Raw genomic sequence first — 18,931 nt, forward strand, 5'->3', positions numbered from 1 at the left:
TCTCAACATGGATAAATTTCATGCTCGTGATTTTGGGCAAAAGGAACAGGCATAGAAGAGAACACACCATACGGTTCTGTTTATGTCAGGTTCAAAGAGGAGCAAAATTAATATACAAGTGAGAGCAACAGCTACGGGAAAGGAGGAGGAAACTAGGAGGCTGGGCGAGAGGCGCTGGGGCCGGGGGGCTTCCAAGGTTCTGCTGATGTTTCGAACAGAGGATCTCAACTCTGGCACTGCTGACATCTTGAGCTGGACCCTTCTTTGCTGCAGCGTTCCTGGCCTCCCCGCACTAGGTACAGCTAGCAAACACTCCCTCCTCTGGTGGTGACGATCAAAATATCTCCCAACAATGCCAGTGGTCCCTGGGAATAGGGACCTGGGAAGAGGTCCCAGGTCAAGGACCTCTGTTTTGCTGCTGGTCCTGGAGGATTAGGGGGTGTCAGTTCACTATGAGCTCTCCACGTAGGATTCATCAGCTTTTCTGCATGCGTGTTAAACTTTATATTTTTACAGGAAAGAAAAGAAATCAATGAACAACTAAAAGAGCCAAAAATTTCAGAACTATGAGGGACAACAGATACAGTGTAGTTTAATGTCTTCTGCAGATAGGGAAACTAAGATCCAGGTGGCTCAGGGTTCTGCCACCAGTGGGACCCAGTAAAGAACCCCACCCCGGATTCCCCTCCCCCAGCCTCCCTTCCCACCCATACCAGGCAGACTTCTCCCAGCCCAAGTCAGAACCAAGCCGATCCCATGACCTCCTGACCCCAAACCCCACTGTAGAAGGGGCTTGGTGGACCCTGCACCCACACTCTGCAAAGAGAACTCTGAAAAGCAGTATCTCATGCAAACAGGATATTAGCTTTGTCAGAAAGATCAGAAAGGGCTTGAGGTTTTCTTCTTAGCCTCAGCCTCTCAGCTTTATCTGCTCGCTTCAGTCTGCAGCAGGAAGCGATGGCAGCGGGCGAGACCCAGCTCTATGCCAAGGTCTTCAACAAACTCAAGGGCCGCAGCAACCCCTCCCTCCTGGACCCCCTCCTGGGCATGGGCTTCCCGGCGCACACCGCGTGAGTACCGCCCGGCCTGGCCCGGCTTCCCGGACTCCGAGCTGACCCTGCTGTGGTCACAGAACTGCGGGCAGCTCAGAGCCCTGACTTCCTGTCAAGGGGTGCACCCTGCAGGCCCGGGATTCATCTCAAAATGAGGCCTTTTCTGCTTTTATAAACGACGCGTGCTTTGCCTTTTAAAGACAGACTTTGCTGTCTGGTGATGGTGGGATCCTGAGGTTTGTGAAATTGGAACCAGGGTTTGGAGACGCCTGGCTGACCCTCTCTATGGGCAGTTTGGATAATCACAGATGGCTTTTGAGACTTTTGAAAGCCCCTAAGTCGGTCAGGGGCGGTCTCTGATTCTGGGACCTGTTGAAATACACAGGAATGTTACTTCTAAATGCAGAGAAACCCCTTGTGGGTAAGGATTCTTGACTGTGTGATAATGATAATGGTTAAGGAAGCCCCCAAGCAGGGAGGATGTGATCTTAGGAGAAGGGCCACACAGAGACGACTCCACCCTGAGTATCCCCACCCGAGAGGGAAGGTGAAGGTGTTAGTCAGCTAGGTGATGTCAACTCTTTTACAACACCATGGACTATAGCCTGCCAGGCTCCTCTGTCCATGGAATTCTCCAGGTAAGAGTACTGGAGTGGGTTGCCATGCCCTCCTCCAGGGAAGGATCCCCCCCCCGAATGATGAGCTTTGAGCCTGGCAGTGGTGGCAGCTTCCACGTTGTTCTTAGATCTGATCCTTTTCGTGCCCATATTCATGTGAGAAATACATCAGAAGTCCCCTTAGGTGACTGTGGATGGGGAGGGGGCAATCTCACCCTAAACAGATAACAAACCCCTGCCCAACTGTGTGGAATGAATGAGGCTGGACCCCTCTTCTCCCCAACCCAAATCAGGACTTTGTTGTCATGTGGCATTCACAGTAAACCGGGAGTCTGTGAGACAGGAACTGGATCAGGCATGCGTGGCTGCCTGCCGTAGGCTGGACGCCATCCTGGGCACCGTCCATCAGGTGCAGATGAGGACACAGAGGCACGAAAGGGAAGGTAGAGGAGGGGCAGGGCTGGAACCGCAGTCCCGGTGCCTATAAAATTCACTCTTCATTATGTGACTGAAGTTGCCGTTAGACACATACTTAAAATTCCTTCCAATTTAAGGACTTTCCTGACGGTCCAGTGGTTAAGGCGCCATACTTTCAATGCAAGGGGTGTGGGTTCAGTTCCTGGTTGGGGAGCTAAGATCTCATACGACACAAGGCATGACCAAAATAAGCCCAATTCCTTCCAGTTTAAACATTAGCTATGTGTTGGTGTTGGAGAGACATGTTTGAAATGTCTCCCTGGTGGGAGCACCCCAGTAAGTCTCCTGCTAACCTCTCCAGATGGCCTCAGCCCCACCAGCATCCTCTGAAATAGCCCCCCTGGGCAGTGGCCATCTCAGGTTCCTGGTGATATCCAGGCTAAATTTGAGGATGAATTGCCTTCATCAAACTCCATTCTGTCTAGTTGGGCCCCTTCGGTTAAAACTCAATTCACTACATACATCCCAGTTTCAAGGATGAGTAAGACACGGTTAAGCCCAGGGAGCTCGCAGATGGTTGGACAGGCAGGCGGACACGAGTCCATTGAGATGAGGGGCAAGGTGGCCATGGGTGTGGTGGGGAAGCACAGGAGAGCTGCAAGCGCACCCTCCTTGAGCACTTTAGGGAGGGCTTCCTGGAGGAAGAACACCTGAGCCTAGCCTGGAAGACCCTGTGCCATTTCCCCCAGGGCATGTGGTCAGGGAGGCACGTGTACAAGCCAGGGCCATGGCCCTGTCTGGCTGCCTTGAAGATCTGAGAGTGCATGGGGGAGGATCAGCGAGGTGGGATTCAGGCAGGGGTGAATCTTAGGGCATGAACCCTTGGTCTCCATGCCAGGGACTGGGGGTGGGGGCCAGGGAAGGGAAATCATGGGTGGGAGTGGAGAGATGCAAGCAGTCTGTGTTTCCAAACCACAGTGATGCTGCACAGAGGATGGAGGTCTGGGCACTGCATCACGCTCTGAGGCCTAACCATCCAGCTCCCTGGGGTCCCTCCTGAAGGTCCGATGTATTGTGGAGACACCCCCCAACCCCGGCCTTTTCCAAAGAATGAAAGGTAGTGTTCTGAGAGCTCCTTGCGCTCTGCCTCCCACAGGCTCAAGGCATTGGCAGCCACTGGAAGGAAGACGGCAGAGGAGGCGTCAAACTGGTGAGTGGGGGGCCTGCAGGTTGTAGGGTCTCTGCACGGGAGCTGGGAGGTCCCCAGGATCCCCTGGGTGGGCGGGCACCTCCATGCAGCCCACGGTGCCCAGAGAAAGCAGTAAAAAGCCCCCAGCTAGAACAGAAAACAAAAGAGAGAAAACTCTGAACAATGTTTTCTTAAGATTTCTTAAAATTCTGATATGATCCCAATGTGACTATTAATGAAGAGAAACATTCATGTGGTTTGTTGTTGAATAAACAAGAAAGAGACATTTTTGCTGATGTGAAATCGAGGTCGCCACTCTCTCCACTTCTGATGGAGTGAGAACTGGCAGGTGGTGGTGAGAGCCCCCAGGCCTTGGCACGTTGCACCTTAAGGGTGCCAGGTGCAGGGGAGCTCTGGGTTCCAGGCGGCCCTGCCAGCCTCTAGCTCTGCGGCTTTGCCAGCCTCCCACTGCTACGAGCCTTGCTCTCCTGCCCCAGGAATCAAAGAGGACGCCCTGTTCTCTAAAACTCGGGCCCGCCCGCATGCGCAGTGATGCCATCATTCTGTCCCACGGTGGGAAATCCCCTCGAGCTCCACCCTGGAATAGCTGCAGAAAAGCAGAAAGGCCAGGTCCCACTGGCTAGGGGGCTGTTCCCAGAGCAGGATGTGGAACACTGGGGGCTCAGCGTGTCCTCAGCGGAAACCCCCTCCTCCTCCAAAAACTCTGGGCCAAAGGAAAAAATGCAACCCCTGTAGGGGAAAAAAGGAAACACCCAGGACCCTCTGGACTAGGCTGACTTTATTTTATTTTATTTGAATTGCCTATTTTTTTCTTTTTTTAATTTATTTTAATTGGAGGCTAATGACTATATAATATTGTGGTGGTTTTTGCCATACATTGACATGAATCAGCCGTGGGTGTACATGTGTTCCCCATCATGAACCCCCCTCCCAACTCCCTCCCCATCCCATCCCTCAGGGTCATCCCAGTGCACCAGCCCTGAGCACCCTGTCTCATGCATCAAACCTGGACTGGCGATCTGTTTCACATATGATAATATACATGTTTCAATGCTATTCTCTCAGATCATCCCACCCTCACCTTCTCCCACAGAGTCCAAAAATCTGTTCTATACATCTGTGTCTCTTTTGCTGTCTCACATATAGGGTCATTGTTACCATCTTTCTAAATTCCATATATATTCATTAATATACCATGTTGGTGTTTTTCTCTCTAACTTCGATCTGTATAACAGGCTCCAGTTTCATCCACCTCACTAGAACTGATTCAAATACCTTCTTTTCAATAGCTGAGTAATATTCCATTATGTATACACAGCTTTCTTATCCATTCATCTGCTAATGGACATCTAGGTTGCTTCCATGTCCTGGCTATTGTAAACAGTGCTGCGATGAACACTGGGGTACACATGTCTCTTTCAATTCTGGTTTCCTCGGTGTGTATGCCCAGCAGTGGGATTGCTGGGTTGTATGGCAGTTCTGTTTCCAGTTTTTTAAGGAATCTCCACACTGTTCTCCATAGTGGCTGTACTAGTTTGCATTCCCATCAATGGTGTAAGAGGGTTCCTTTTTCTCTGCACCCTCTCCAGCATTTATTGTTTATAGACTTTTTGATAGTAGCCATTATGACCAGTGTGAGATGGTACCTCATTGTGGTTTTGATTTGCATTTCTCTAATGAGTGATGTTGAGCATCTTTTCATGTGTTCGTTAGTCATCTGTATGTCTTCTTTGGAGAACTGTCTATTTAGTTCTTTGGCCTATTTTTTGATTGGGTCATTTATTTTTCTGGAATTGAGTTGCAGGAGTCACTTGTATATTTTTGAGATTAATTCTTTGTCAGTTGCTCCGTTTGCTATTATTTTCTCCCACTCTAAAGGCTGTCTTTTCATCTTGCTTATAGTTTCCTTCATTGTACAAAAGCTTTTAAGTTTAATTAGGTCCCATTTGTTTATTTTTGCTTTTATTTCCATTACTCTGGGAGGTGGGTCATAGAGGACCCTGCTATGATTTACGTCCGAGAGTGTTTTGCCTACGTTTTCCTCTAGGAGTTTTACACTTTCTGGTCTTACATTTAGATCTTTAATCCATTTTGAATTTATTTTTAAAGTCAGTGGCCAAATTGGAATTAAAAAATAAACATACTGCTGTGAGAGTCGTGGTTGGTCCCTGCTGGTGGTGACTCAGCCAGACACACCAGCAGACCCACCAAGGATCAGGGAGACTGTGGGTGCCCTGGACTCTGCAAGAGTGGCCCAACCTCACTGGTAATCAGAGGGGTGCAAATTAGGATGCTGTTAACAACAAAAGGTAGCTTCAAGCAGTGGTGAGGATGAGGGTATGGTGGTCTCTCTCACACTTTCTTGGTTGCAATTTGGGGTGAATATCAACACTGAAAATGTGGGTAGATGCTGCCTGGCATTTCATGTCTTAGTACTTTCCTTGGAGAAACACAAAGAGCGTAAAAAGAATGTGCAGGGGACTTCCCTGGTGGTTGGTCCAGTGGTTAAGATTCTGCATCCAAAGCAGTGGTTGCAGGTTCCATCCCTAGTCAGGAAACTAGGATCCCACATGCCCCGGAGAGCAGCCAAAAAAAATGAAATAAAATAAAGAATGTGAAAAGATCTTAATCACAGTGCTATGAAGGTTTAAAAGAAGAAAAAATTCAAATGCCCATCAGTGGCATGGATGGATGAAGTACGGACTGTTTTATAGCCCTTAGAAGGTTCACTCTGACACACTTAACCAGATGTATGTGTATCAACAGGGAGAGATTACAAAAACATATTGCTGAGTAAAAAATGCAAGCTGTAGTATAATTTGAACAATAGCTTTTGATTTAAATAATACACACAAGTGCTATCTATGTACCTGTTACCTAAATGTCTATGAGGAAACAAAGCAGATTGAGAGTTGAGATTTCCTCTCCTAGAGCTGGTAAGTGAGCTCTGATAAAGGGAGCAAAGCTTCCTCCTTGGTGTTTTTTTATTGTTAAGAAGAAGGTATTTGTGTGTATCTCATGTCTTCTCCAGTGGTTGTACCCTGATTTCTAAATTTAATGTTATATCACAAGCACTCCTCTGAGCCATCAAAAATTATTTGAATCTGTCATTTCCAGTGACTACATGATAAAGTTATTATCACTTTTCGAGTCTTTTCCTTCTTTCCTGTTATAAATAATGGTATAATAAATATTTTATACATGCAGAGTTATCTACACTTTTTGCCTTGAATACATTTTTGGAAAGGATTTATTAGTTCAAATGGAAGGGGTATTTTAATGCCCTTGATACATCTTGACAAATTGCTTTAGGTAAAGTTTGTAAAAATTCATCCTTCAGTCTCTGGGCACCTTTGACAAAATGAAGCATAGCTTTTATCCTCTGAAAGGCGTTCTGGTAATTTTACAAGTGAGAAAAGTGGTATCTCATGGTTGCCTCAATTTTATTCATTTTTTATTATTTGCGAGCATGATCCTGACTTGGGGGCTGTATGTCATCTTTCATAGTATTTTAAACAACTTTCTGGGACTTCCCTGGTGGTCCAGTGGTTAAGAATCCACCTTGCAACGGAGTGGATGCACTAAGATCACACATGCCTAGAAGCAACTCAGCCCACGTGCTGCAAATACTGACACCTACACACCGCATTGAAAGACCCCACATGCCGTAACTAAAGCTTGCAGCAGCCAAATAAAAATAAATAGCTTTCTGAACTGAAAGAAAATAGACTAGCTACCTAAGTCTGTCTAGGTCTTTGGGGCTTTGAAGTTTATACTTAATTTGAAGATTGAGATAAAATTAAAATGCAGGTTTTTCCCAGAAAACTGCAACCCTAAGGAGACACCTGACCCAGAAGGACCATTAGAAAGCCAGGTTTTGAGTATTTTGGTCACCTTCTCACCTTGTCTTGGTTGTTAGCCTGGGACTCAGACTAGCCAGAGTCTGAGACCTGGATTCCCAGGTGGCGCTAGTGGTAAAGAAACTGCCCGCCAATGCAGGAGACATAAGAGACACAGCTTCTATCCCTGGGTCAGGAAGACCCACTGGAGAAGGAAAGGGCAACCCACTCCAGTACTCTTGCCTGGAGAATCCCATGGACAGAGGAACTTGGCGGGCTACAGTCCTTGAGGTTGCAAAGTCAGACACCACTGAAGTGACATAGCACAGCACAGAGACCTGGGTGGATGCCCAGCTCCTCTGAGAGCACACTCAGCCCTGTGCTCGGTGAGTCTGCCTGGGCACAGACACCCTGGTGCTCTACACACGGCTGGCTGTTCTGAGTCATCGTCGGCACTGCCCTCTGCCTTCCCTGGGAAAAGACTCATTTGGCCACAGTGCCAGATGACAGGGTCCCTTCCTCTCTTGCAGGCTACACTGCCATTGCAATGACCCTTCTCTGGACGACCCCATCCCCCAGGAGTATGCCCTGTTCCTCTGCCCCATGGGTCCCCTGCTGGACAAGCTTCAAGAGTTCTGGAGAGAGAGCAGGCGGCAGTGCGCCAAGAACAGAGCCCATGAGGTCTTCCCTCATATAACGCTCTGTGACTTCTTCACGGTGAGTTGGCCCAAGGCACATTTAATTCTTCTTAACATAGCAGCTGAGTCATTTCCTGCAATAACTAGGTGGTGATGGCGCAAAACTAAGGGGTTTGTTTTCATAGAGTGGTCCACAGCAGTGATGTTTGCATGAGATAGCCTTTACTTCCTCATCTTCATCTGGTCAACTCCTATTCATCCTTCAGAACCCAACTCATTTATCCTCTCCCTTTTTAAGTTTTCCCCACCTCCCCAGGCGGGCTTCCCTGATGGTTCAGTGGTAAAGAATCCACCTGCAATGTAGGAGATGCAGGTTTGATCCCTGGGTTGGGAAGATCCCCTGGAGAAGGAAATAGAAACCCATTCCAGTATTCTTGCCTAGAAAATCCCATGGACAGAAGAGTCGGATGGGCTACTGTCCACGGGGTTGTGAAAGAATCAATGACTAAGCAGCAGCAGCTCCCCAGCTAGAAGCGTTGTGCGCTCTGTGCTCCCACCATCCCTTTGCTCTCTGACTAGTGGCTCTTTCCCTGTTGCACGGCAGCGTGTCTGACGCAACCTGGCATCCCTCACTGGACTGAAATCCTCAAGGGAGGGAGGAGGCTTTGCTCACTATTGTGCCCACAGAGACTAGCAAGTGCCTCAGCCTGAGTGGGGGCTTCACAAACCTGTGATGGGTCAATTAATGAACAGATTGGCCAGCCACAGATGCAGGACTTCTTCCTGTCCTGGGGACCAGCTCTCTGGCTCAGAAGAGGTCAGAGAGGCCGTTCTACAGGCTTCCTGTAGAAGGAAGGTGAGAAGTACCTGGACTGCTCAAAGACAAGAGCGAGGCACAAGAATGAGAGGAGGGAAAGATACCACTGGGGCTCCTGACAAGAAAAACGTAGAGAGGGCACACTCCGCACCATCCTGGCTCTGCTGTCAGCAAACTCTCAGCATCCCACTGGGGCCCAGGGAGTCCTTTGTTACAGGCTCCTCTGCATTGCACAGAAAGGGGGCTGCAAACCTGTGCAGGACGGTTTCCAGAAGATGCCCAGGAGAAGCAGTGCCTCCCAGAGCCCCTGATAAACACCCTCATTTGCCATGGGGTGAGGAGAGATTCCCAGGTTTTGAATCCAGAAGTCTCAGGTAAGCTGGGTGAGTTGGTCACCCTGCTTGGACATCACTAGCATTTGTGATGCCAGCGACTGTGTTCCTTTACGGCTTGTCCTGGGAGCTCACCAGGGAAATGAGTGGCAGCCAAGCCAGCCCTGAACATGACCTTAGAAATGGATGTGCCCGGTCATGACCACCGGGAAGCTGACCTGGGCTCCAGCTCCTCCTCACAGCCCACTGAGGCATGGGCACACGTGCACACACACACACATCACGCACACAGTTCCCTTCTCCCAAGAGAGCTGCCCCACTTTCCCCCACCCTGCCCTAGAGGCTGAGAGTCCTTTTCTGGCAAAAGAGTGTAACAGGAATTCACTCTGTCTGATTCTAAGAACATACAGCCACCAAATGGTGGCGTCAACTATAGCTCTGTGTATAACGTGGCTCCATGCTCCAAGGTGACATGCTTGAGGCCAAGAAATACATGCGAAAAGATGTTCATCCACGTGGTGGTTACGAGTTGAGTGCCCTGTGGGTATATCCCATGCCTTCCAGGCCTGCGAAGGCTGCAAAGATATGGCAGGGGTGAATTTAGTGAGCTCCTGGTTAGTGGGGAGTTGTGGGTGTGTGTTAACAACAATGATAAGGTTCACAGCTCAGAAAGCAAGGGGGGCTATGGGAAACCCAGGGGGAGTCTGCTGCTGGGGAGAGGAGGGATCAGCCAGCTCCCCATGGGGGTCGCTGTGTTGGGGTTCACTGGGGTGCCCCATGGCCTCATGGAGTCTTCCTCACTGAGCCAGGAGCTGTGTGGCCAGAGAGTGGGTGTGTGGGTGACAGTGGGGATTGATGGGGAGCTTATAAGCCAAGACCACATCAGAGGAGACCCTTGTAGACAAGGATGGTTCGATCACTGGCCAAGTGCGAGGCCTGCTGCCCAGTCTGAAGGCCAGCAGCCAAGGAATAGGCTACAACCCTCCTCAGTAGGTTACGTTCTGAGCAGCACACCCCAGGGCTGCCTCAGTGGAGCCTACAGGAACCCCCAGAAGCCAACAATGCAGTGCTGAGCATAGCTGTGCTCCACGGGAGTGGGACAGGGGCTCAGGATGCAGTATGGGTGGTGCTGGGTCAACTCAAGAAGGAGTGAAGGACGAAGTTCAAGGGACCCGGGGTTTCCTGCCTGGGCACTTAGAGGCTATTCCATTCCAATAAGAGCTTGACCTGAATTGCCTAAGGAACTAGGGACCAGACCCATCATCCCAAACACCAGGACCAGGCAAATTGTGTTACAGTGTCGTGAGCAGAAAGGAGGTTCCCACGGTTCTCAGGCTCTGCCTGGTTCTCATCAGTTAAGGTAACACGTGACCGTCCTGTCTCTGTCCCTCAGTGCGAGGACCAGAAGGTGGAGTATCTATACGAGGCACTGAAGAGAGCCGGGGACAGGACCCTGCACTCATTCCCCTCGGCCGTGCCTCTGGTTCTCCACTCTTCCATCAGCTACCTGGGCTTCTTTGTGAACGACAGCCCCGCAGACATCATCCGGGAATTTGCTGTGATGTTCGCCACAGAAGCCTCCATCTTGGCAGGTAGGCAGCCCTGGGGCGGTGGTGCACGCAGAGCCCTGGTTTACAGAAGGGAGTCCCTTTGCACCTGGGGCTGGGCTCTCCACACTCGGATGCTGGGTGGAGCCCAGGGCAGCAGGAGTGAGGCTGTTCCCCAGTGCAGTGATGGTCAGCCTGCGGGCTAGTCTGATGGCGGGACACGGGGGTGCCTGCACCATCACCAGGCCACTTCCCCCCGACCTGGCCCTTTACGGCCAACAACTATGACTTAGCCTTAGCCTGAGGCTTAACAATTACCTAGAACCTCCATGAAATCCCAGAATGTCCTTCAGAAACCTGAGTAAAGTAAGTTAGACAGAGAAAGGCAAACACCATATGATATTGCTGATGTGTGGAATCTGAAAAAAAAAAGGCACAAATGACCATATTTACAAAGCAGAAATAGAGTCACAGATGTAGAAAACAAACTTATGGTTACCAAGAAGGGGGAAGGGATGAACTGGGTAATGGGGATTGACATATACACACTGCTCCATATAAAATAGATAACTAGTAAGAACCTGCTGTATAGTATGGGACTTCCCATGTGACTCAGTGGTTAGCAGGAGATGCAGGCTCAGTCCCAAGGTTGGGGAGATTCCCTGGAGGTAGAAAAGGCAACCCACTCCAGTGTTCTTGCCTGGGAAATCCCATGGGCGGAGGAGCCTGATGTGCTAAAGTCCATGGAGTTACTATAAGAGTTGGACACGACTCAGAGACTAAACAAGTGTAGCACCAGGAACCTACTCAATACTCTGTAATGACCTATATGGGAAAAGAATCTGAAAAGAATGGATACATGTATATGCATAACTGACTGACTTTGGACTTTCCAACCAGTCCATCCTAAAGGAAATCAGTCCTGAGTATTCACTGGAAGGACTGATGCTGAAGCTGAAACTCCAATAACTTTGGCGATCTGATGTGAAGAACTGACTCATTGGAAAAGACCCTGATGCTGGGAAAGCTTGAAGGCAGGAGGATAAGGGGACGAAAGAGGGTGAGACGGTTGGATGGCATCACCAACTGAACGGACATGAGTTTGAGCAAACTTCGGGAGATGGTGAAGGACAGGGAAGCCTGGCATGCTGCAGTCCTTGGAGTCGCAGATAGTTGGACACAATGGAGCAACTGAACTGAACTGAACTGATATGCCAAACAAAATTAATTTTTAAGAAAAGTGAGCAAATAGAAAGACTCCGAGCAAGCAGAGGGCTCTTCTCTAAGTGAGAATAGCCTTGTTGCATTGATGACGTTTTTCAAAACACTCAGCTGCTGGGAGACGGCCCCAGGGGGTCATTGTGCAGCGATGTGATGATGGGGATTGTAGGCTGGCGTGCCTCCCCCAGCCCCACATCCCACCTGGGACGCCTGTCCTCAAGGGGCCAGCGCTATGTGTAAAACACAAGTCCTAGTTGATTTCTTGAAATTTTTTAGGTATGAGCATAGTCTAGTTTCCTTGGCCTCTTGGTAGGGGGATGGAGTCTAGGTGCATTACCTAGACTAACTTTGAGAATCAGCCAAATTCCCTTTTCTCAACCAGCAGCCCTGGTCTGGGGACTGGGGCTCCAGCTGGGGTTTAGTGGGAAGCATTCTGGACTTGAGCTCAGGTGTGAATTTTCCCTCATTCCTGGTTAGTGATGTGACCCTGAATCATGTCTTCTGACCCTTGAGTCATCTTTCTTTTCGAATGACTGGGCCCACCCTTCAAAGAGTGCAACCTGTCTGGGAACATCCTCGTGGTCCTGGAACACAGAGGTGCTCAGCACTGCTGTGTTTGCTGTGTCTGAGACACAGAGAGACCATAGCGCCCTGATGGGAGGACGCCCCTCTGCCCCCAAGATGGGTATGAACTTCGATCCTGGCCACATGAATGGTTTCATCAATCCCAGATTTCCACCCGGAGGCTGGCTTGGCAAGTCTGGGATCACGTGTTCTAGATAGATATAAACTTAGCCATGCCTTGAGGAGCACGCAGTTGCTCAGTGATGTCCGACCCTCTGCAACCCCACGGACTGTAGTCCACCCAGCTTTGGCGTCCATGGGATTTTCTAGACAAGAATACTGGAGCGAGTTGCCATTTGTGAGGAGCGGTCTCCTTTATGTAAACCTGAGTTCAGGTAATGACTCTGGCGTCCCCTTGTCTCTAAAAGGATGACGTGGCTCTTACCAGGCTGCAATGTGTCAGCTGCCAGCCTTCACACAGAACCAGTGCCTCACTTACTTCCACAACCCCCTGCTCCCGACCAGAAGTGACTCCCAATGCCCACTCATTTTAACAGTGGAGTGACCAAGGGCTGTGAAGGGCTGTGACCCGCCCGAGGTCACTATCTTGAGTTGAAAAGTGTCGCCTAGAATTCATATCTCCCAAAACTTCCGAAAAGGACTTTCTTTGGAAATAGGGTCTTTGTAGATGTAAGTAGTTGAGGTCACACTAGTGAAAGACAGGCCCTAAGTCCAGTGACCAGTATCCTTGTGAGACGAGAAAACACAGGGACACAGAAGAGAGGCCAGGCATTGAAGTGAGGCGGCAACGAACCAAGGAGCTGAAGGAAATAAGGAGACACCCTCCCCGAGAGCCTTCTGAGGGGGTGGCCCTCAACACCTTGGTTTTGGATTTCCAGCTCCAGAACCATGAGAACAAATCTCCATTGTTTTAAGCTGCCCAGTGTGTGGTCATTTGTGACATCAGCCCAGGAAACCAACAGAGTCCTCAAGCACTCAGTGAGTGTTAAGGCTGGCCCTGGAGTCCAGCCCTCTCCTGCTCCACCTGGGTCTCCTGCTGACTGGCCCCACATCCTGCGAGAGCTGGTTTTGACCCCCTGTCCATCACCCAACCCTGAGCTGGTTCTGCTCTGCTCTCCATGGCCGCTGCCCCGGGCCTGACCCTGTTGGGTCGGGAGGGGTCAGTCACAGCTCCAGGAGGCCTCGCTGGCATGTGTGTCCCTGCCCAGGGCACAGTCCTCAGGGGCATGGGCCATGGAGAGAAGATACACAAGTGCCCATTCAGAAGGCCAGTGACTCAGTGATCTCTCGGATGACTACCATGCCTGGCCCTTCCCAGGCCGTGCTGACTCACCCGCGGCAAGACAGCCCTCCCCGCCACAGCTGGAACACCTGAGAAGAGGAATTTCCCTGCCGCCCACACACTCTCTTATTTCAGGCGCCTCAACCCCCGCAACTTGCGGCATGGAGACCTCGGCGGTTTCTCTTTTGCTACCAAAGGCTCAGACAGAGGATAGAGACGTTGGTGGGACCGCCAAGTCTGGGCTCCAGGAAGTGCGTCATTGACGTTGCTTGGTTGAGGACAGGTCCTTGTGTGCCGCTCAGTGTGGCCCGTGGGTAACTAATATCCGGGCTTCTCAGGAGGCACTACTGGTTAGGAACCCGCCTGCCAATGCAGGAGTCGTAAGAGACGCAGGTTGGATCCCAGGGTTGGGAAGATCCCCTGGAGGAGGGCATGGCGACCCACTCCAGTATTCTTGTCTGGAGAATCCCCTGGACAGAGGAGCTACAGTCCACAGGGTCACACACAGTCGACAAGACTGAAGCAACTGAGCATGCGAGCATGCACGCAACTCGTATTTACTGCAAGTCTCTGGGGGACCTTACAGTTAAGAGGCTGGTTTCCCAGACCAGCCCAGCAATCCTCACCCTCAGGTTGTCGCTGTTGAAACTGAAGCTGAGTCAGACCAAGACGCTCCCCAAGGTCACCTACCAAATGGGGCAGGTGGATCTAAAGTCAGGTCTACCCACTTCCCAAGTCTGTGCGGTTCCACTGATCACCGCCTCCCCAGAACAGAGCTGCTTTGTGACCTGGCTGAAATCAGATCCTGGCTGCTTCGGGGACACCACCACCCACTGACCTGAGGGCCTTGGAATGAGGACCAGGAGAGCTGGGGCCCAGGGTACCGAGATCACTCAAAAAGGCCAGGGCCTGGCAACTCCAAAGTCTTCCTGCTTCACAAAGCCAGCTGGATATGAGAGGTGCTGGGGTGTTTTCTTCCAGAGACTCGGCAACTGAACAAAAGGCCACCAAGTAACGTGTGCATCCCAGGGGACGAGGGAGATTTGAATCAATTGTTGGAGCAACTAGCTTGCAAATTGATAGACCCCCCCCCCCCAGGCATGTCCCCTAAACCTGTATCTCTGCTCTCTCTGCTCACCTGCTTCCTGGTCAGATGTGCACGCTCCCAGCCATCTCCGTCACAAACTGACCTCCATGCTGCGGCCCATCTGGGCCAAGTCCTCACCTCGTTGGGAAAGCGCTGGTGCAGGGGGCGGGGGTGGGGATGGGCAGAGATAGGAAGACCCTGTGTAAAGGCATTTGCACTGCCACCCTGGTCGCGTAACCGCCCTGGACGGGGAGCCCTGGGAGTACGGTGCGGCCGTCTGGGTCAAAGTGTCCGTGTGCCTCCTTTCACAGACTGCACGGTGAAGCCTTGCACCAAGCAGCTGCATCTCACCCTGGCCCACAAGTTCTACCCTCACCACCAGAGGACGCTGGAGCAGCTGGCCAGAGCCATCAACCCCGGCCACAGCTGCCAGTGGACAGCCGCGCTCTACTCCCGGGACATGCGCTTCGTACACTACCAGGTGGGTGAGCCCAGGCAGGTGGCTGGACTGGGCCCCCCAGCCTGGGATCCGGTGAGCGGCTGCCTGCCTGACACAGCCCTGACCCCAAGAGCCCTTGGCTGGAGGTATCTCAGTAGAAGGAAGAATTTGAATCCCTTCTTGAAAATCATTTTGTTGCCTGCGTTTTGGAATTAACATTCTTTTGTTTATGAGTTGCAGACATCCAGAAATTTGGAAGGGAAAGAAGGAACATTTCTGGTGTTAAAAGTGGACTGTTGCAAAGATTTATGAATACATTATGTTGGCTATTAATTTGTTTAAATAGTGACTTGAGTGAAGGCTCAGTCCAGGACTCCCTCCCTGCATGACTGGTATTAAAAATGGACTGTTGCAAAGATTTATGAATGCATTATGTTGCTTATTAATTTGTTTAAATGATGCCTCAGTGATTTAGCGACGCCTCAGTCCAGGACTTCCTCCCTGTGGAATTGATTGGTTTAGAAGGTTTTGTTATACTCCTTTTCAGACCCATGGAACAAGTATGAATCCACTGTGTTCCTTCACGTGGGAGAAGCTGTAAATAACCTCACTCCAATGGGGGCGAATGTGACATCTGGTTATGCTTTGAGATTTTTCATATAAGAAATAAGTAAACAGAGATAGATAGGTAAGTAGGTAGACAGATAAATAGATAGGTATAGATAGATAATTGATACAGGATAGACAGGTAGGCAATGGCAGCCCACTCCAGTACTCTTGCCTGGCAAATCCCATGGACGGAGGAGCCTGGTAGGCTGCAGTCCCTGGGGTCACTAGGAGTCGGACACGACTGAGTGACTTCACTTTCACTGTTCACTTTCATGCACTGGAGAAGGAAATGGCAACCCACTCCAGTGTTCTTGCCTGGAGAATCCCAGGGACAGGGGAGCCTGGTAGGCTGCCATCTATGGGGTCGCACAGAGTCGGACACGACTGAAGTGACTTAGCAGCAGCATCAGACAGGTAGGTAGATGTTTAGTAGATGATTAATAGATAGATAATAGATACAGAAATATAGACGATAGGTAGATGATTGGTAGATGTTAGATAGATGATAGATGGGTGGCCCTAATGGTAAAGAATTGCCTGCCAATGCAGGAGATTCAGGTTTGATCCCTGGGTCAGGAAGATTCCCCTGGAGAAGGAAATGGCTACCCACTTTTGTATTCTTGCCTGGAGAATCCCGTGAAAAGAGCCTGGCAAGCTACCACCCACAGGGTCACAGAGAGTGGGACATGACTGAGTGAGCACAAATACAGATACCTTGGTAGATAGATGAGAGAGACAGAGACGTGACAGGTGGATACCAATACCCATTTCTAAGTCTCTCCAAAGAAGTCTGCGCATCCTTTGGTCACATTCCACTGTCATCAGCCAAAGGCTTGGGTGTGTCCTAGAGACACAGAACCCGCCCTTACTCGAGACCTAAAGACTCCTGCCTCCTTTCCAGACCCTGCGGGTCCTGTTCCAGTACAAACCCCAGAACGTGGATGAGCTGACGCTCAGCCCCGGGGACTACATCTTTGTGGACCCCACGCAGCAGGAGGAAGCCAGCGAGGGCTGGGTGATCGGGATCTCGCAGCGGACGGGCTGCCGGGGCTTCCTGCCGGAGAACTACACAGAGCGAGCCAGCGAGTGTGACACCTGGGTGAGACACAGGTGAGTGCCGCCCCCGCCCCGCAGCCCACACATCTCTCCTGCAGTCAGAGAGTGTCTGTCTGGAAAGAGTGTTCACAGCGCTTGTATGCTTCTAGATCATTCCACCATCGGTGAAATGGCCTGCTCCGGGCTGGCAGCATTATCCCTGTAGGTATCTGGTAAATGTCTTGACCGATTCATGGCTTTTCACTGAAAACATTCAGAAGACATCAGTTACTCTATAAAACTTTTCTGAGACCATAATCCCCAAAGGACTACAAAATACACTTCCTTATTTTTAGCCTGAAAAATTATGGAAGCATGCAAGTACTGTGGAAGAGATAATTAAATTGAAAATAAGCACCTGAACTCAACTATGATACACCCATACAATAGAATACTTGAGGTTTTTAAAAATGATCACAAAAACGTATTTATGCACTGATATAAAAAAATACAAGGTAAATTGCAGAAGAATGTGTATAGGATAGTACTAACTGTGGGGAACAGATGAATTAAAACATGATCATCTGTACTCACATATGTTTATGCAAATGCAAAATGATAGGATACTGAAAGAGGAACTCCCCAGGTGAGTAGGTGCCCAATATGCTGCTGGAGATCAGTGGAGAAATAACTCCAGAAAGAATGAAGGGATGGAGCCAAAGCAAAAACAACACCCGGTTGTGGATGTGACTGGTGATGGAAGCAAGGTCCGATGCTGTAAAGAGCAATATTGCATAGGAACCTGGAATGTCAGGTCCATGAATCAAGGCAAATTGGAAGTGGTCGAATAAGACATGGCAAGAGTGAACTTCGACATTCTAGGAATCAGCGAACTAAAATGGACTGGAATGAGTGAATTTAACTCAGATGACCATTGTATCTACTACTGTGGGCAGGAATCCCTTAGAAGAAATGGAGTAGTCATCATGGTCAACAAAAGAGTCTGAAATGCAGTACTTGGATGCAATCTCAAAAATGGCAGAATGATCTCTGTTCGTCTCCAAAGCAGACCATTCAATATCACAGTAATCCAAGTCTATGCCCCAACCAGTAATGCTGAAGAAGCTGAAGTTGAACAGTTCTATGAAGATCTATAACACCTTTTAGAACTAACACCCCCCAAAAGATGTCCTTTTCATTATAGGGGACTGGAATGCAAAAGTAGGAAGTCAAGAAACACCTAGAGTAACAGGCAAATTTGGCCTTGGAATACAGAATGAAGCAGGGCAAAGGCTAACAGAGTTTTGCCAAGAAAACACACGGTCATAGCAAACATCCTCTTCCAACAACACAGGAGAAGACTCTACACATGGACATCACCAGATGGTCAACACCGAAATCAGATTGATTATATTCTTTGCAGCCAAAGATAGAGAAGCTCTGTACAGCCAACAAAAACAAAACCAGGAGCTGACTGTGGCTTAGATCATGAACTTCTTATTGCCAAATTCAGGCTTAAACTGAAGAAAGTAGGGAAAATCACTAGACCATTCAGGTATGACCTAAATCAAATCCCTTATGATTATACAGTGGAAGTGAGGAATAGATCTAAGGGACTAGATCTGATAGATATAGTGCCTGATGAACTATGGAATGAGGTTCGTGACATTGTACAGGAGACAGGGATCAAGACCATCCTTGTGGAAAAGAAATGCAAAAAAGCAAAATGGCTGTCTGGGGAGGCCTTACAAATAGCTGTGAAAAGAAGAGAAGTAAAAATTTGCAAAGGAGAAAAGAAAAGATATAAGCATCTGAATGCAGAGTTCCAAAGAATAGCAAGGAGAGATAAGAAAGCCTTCTTCAGCAATCAATGCAAAGAAATAGAGGAAAACAACAGAATGGGAAAGACTAGAGATCTCTTCAAGAAAATTAGAGATACCAAGGGAACATTTCACACAAAGATGGGCTCGATAAAGGACAGAAATGGTATGGACCTAATAGAAGCAGAAGATATTAAGAAGAGGTGGCAAGAATACACAGAAGAACTGTACAAAAAAGATCTTCATGACCAAGATAATCACGATGGTGTGTTCACTCACCTAGTGCCAGACATCCTGGAATGTGAAGTCAAGTGGGCCTTAGAAAGCATCACTAAGAACAAAGCTAGTGGACGTGATGGAATTCCAGTTGAGCTCTTTCAAATC

General features: G+C 49.4%; 1 protein-coding gene across 2 annotated transcripts in view; it reads left to right on the forward strand.

The window, feature by feature from the left end:
• The first annotated feature begins 779 nt into the window (after positions 1-779).
• Positions 780-18,931, forward strand: part of UBASH3A (ubiquitin associated and SH3 domain containing A) — a 40,557-nt gene continuing 22,405 nt past the window's right edge. The window contains exons 1-6 of one of the 2 annotated variants that reach the window (XM_069581620.1): positions 780-1,070; positions 3,243-3,296; positions 7,666-7,852; positions 10,316-10,514; positions 14,956-15,125; positions 16,594-16,802. In XM_069581620.1, the coding sequence (XP_069437721.1) occupies positions 958-1,070; positions 3,243-3,296; positions 7,666-7,852; positions 10,316-10,514; positions 14,956-15,125; positions 16,594-16,802 (932 nt within the window). In that variant the 5' untranslated portion in view covers positions 780-957. The remainder of the gene's footprint in view (positions 1,071-3,242; positions 3,297-7,665; positions 7,853-10,315; positions 10,515-14,955; positions 15,126-16,593; positions 16,803-18,931) is intronic. The other variant, XM_069581628.1, reaches the window with a different exon arrangement.

This window comes from Ovis canadensis, chromosome 1, assembly GCF_042477335.2.
Source record: "Ovis canadensis isolate MfBH-ARS-UI-01 breed Bighorn chromosome 1, ARS-UI_OviCan_v2, whole genome shotgun sequence".
NCBI lineage: Eukaryota > Metazoa > Chordata > Mammalia > Artiodactyla > Bovidae > Ovis > Ovis canadensis.